Raw genomic sequence first — 1,382 nt, forward strand, 5'->3', positions numbered from 1 at the left:
AAGGCTGGAGCGTTGTGGAGGTTGGAGGTTGGAGCTGTCTGTGCACACCCCGGCTCTGCGGCGCTGTTGGGGCGCACCGTGTGTCCAGCGGGTCGATGGAGGTGTCCGTGCCCTGGCAGGACACACCCGTGTCCGGCTCGGACCCCGCTCCGCGGCCTGGAGCGATGGACAGCGGCGGGGCCGGGGCAGCGGGGACCTGGTGCTGCCCTTGCCCGGCAGAGCGTGGACTTGCCCGGGGTTGCCCGGCGGACGCGCTTGCTCAAGCTCTCCCTTCCCCTCTTCTCTCTGCCTCCCCAGGACCCCGGTTTTGCCAGCCAAGCCCTTATCAGCAAGAAGTTAAACGACTACCGGAAAGTGAGGTACGGACCGGGGTGGTGGGCACCGAGACCCCCGGGGCGTTGGTCACCCTGGTGTGACGGTGACGGAGCAAAGCCGGCGGCTCCCTGGAAGGGGCAGTGACAGAAGAGCCGCCCGCACCCGGCTTGGCCTGGGGTCGGCCAAACCCACTTTTAAGGAGGCTCGGAGCAGCCCGGGGGTCTCTGTAGGATGCCGGGAAAGGCTGGGAGTGACGCCGGCAATGTTTACCGGGAGGTTTTGTGCCGGGCTGGTGCCCCTGGCCCTGCCCCACCTGAGCCCTCCCCGCTCTCCCTGCAGCCCTGCGGGCACCAAGCCCGACTCGTCCCCCAAGGGCCCTCGTGGGCTGGGGATCCGAGCCGAGTTCCTGAAGCAGACGGGAACCAGCGCGCCCCGGTCCCCCAGGCAGGACGCAGCCGTCACAAAAGGTACGGGGGACGCCCCAGCACGGCAAACCGGGGGTGCTTTGTGTCCCCCCAGAGCTGCTGTGGCGCTCATCCCTGTGGGGCTGCTCTTCCCACTTCTCCCAAGTGATCCTGTGGGTTTTTTTCTCCTCCCCACCCACCCCAGATGAAAGCAGCTCCCAAAAAGCCCCGTGGGGCATCAACATCATGAAGAAGAACAAGAAATCCGCCCCGCGCGCCTTCGGCGTGAGGCTGGAGGATTGTCAGCCTGCCCCGGACAACAAGGTAGGGCCGTGCCACCACTGCCAGCCCTCGGGGACTCCGCACAGCCCTGGCACCCCCTGAGCCCGTCCCTGTCCCTGCAGAACGTGCCCCTGATCGTGGAAGCGTGCTGCAAGGTGGTGGAGGACCGCGGGCTGGAGTACATGGGCATCTACCGCGTGCCCGGCAACAACGCGGTGGTGTCCAGCCTGCAGGAGCAGCTCAACAAGGGAGCCACCGAGATCAACCTGCAGGACGAGGTGAGGGCAGGGCAGGTGACTGTCCCCGTGGCTGGCCCCGTGCTGGTCCCCATCCCTGTCATGCCTCTGGAATGCTTCCTGGTCTGCGTCGTCATCCCTGTCC

The 1,382-nt window shown here is 66.9% G+C and overlaps 1 protein-coding gene across 1 annotated transcript in view; it reads left to right on the forward strand.

The window, feature by feature from the left end:
- The window catches only part of ARHGAP23 (Rho GTPase activating protein 23), a 36,753-nt gene that overhangs the window by 29,666 nt on the left and 5,705 nt on the right, over nt 1–1,382 (forward strand). Inside the window, exons 13-16 of the mRNA XM_015616153.3 lie at nt 298–359; nt 655–782; nt 925–1,043; nt 1,124–1,279. Of these exons, the coding sequence (XP_015471639.1) occupies nt 298–359; nt 655–782; nt 925–1,043; nt 1,124–1,279 (465 nt within the window). The remainder of the gene's footprint in view (nt 1–297; nt 360–654; nt 783–924; nt 1,044–1,123; nt 1,280–1,382) is intronic.

Source organism: Parus major, unplaced genomic scaffold (genome assembly GCF_001522545.3).
Source record: "Parus major isolate Abel unplaced genomic scaffold, Parus_major1.1 Scaffold355, whole genome shotgun sequence".
NCBI lineage: Eukaryota > Metazoa > Chordata > Aves > Passeriformes > Paridae > Parus > Parus major.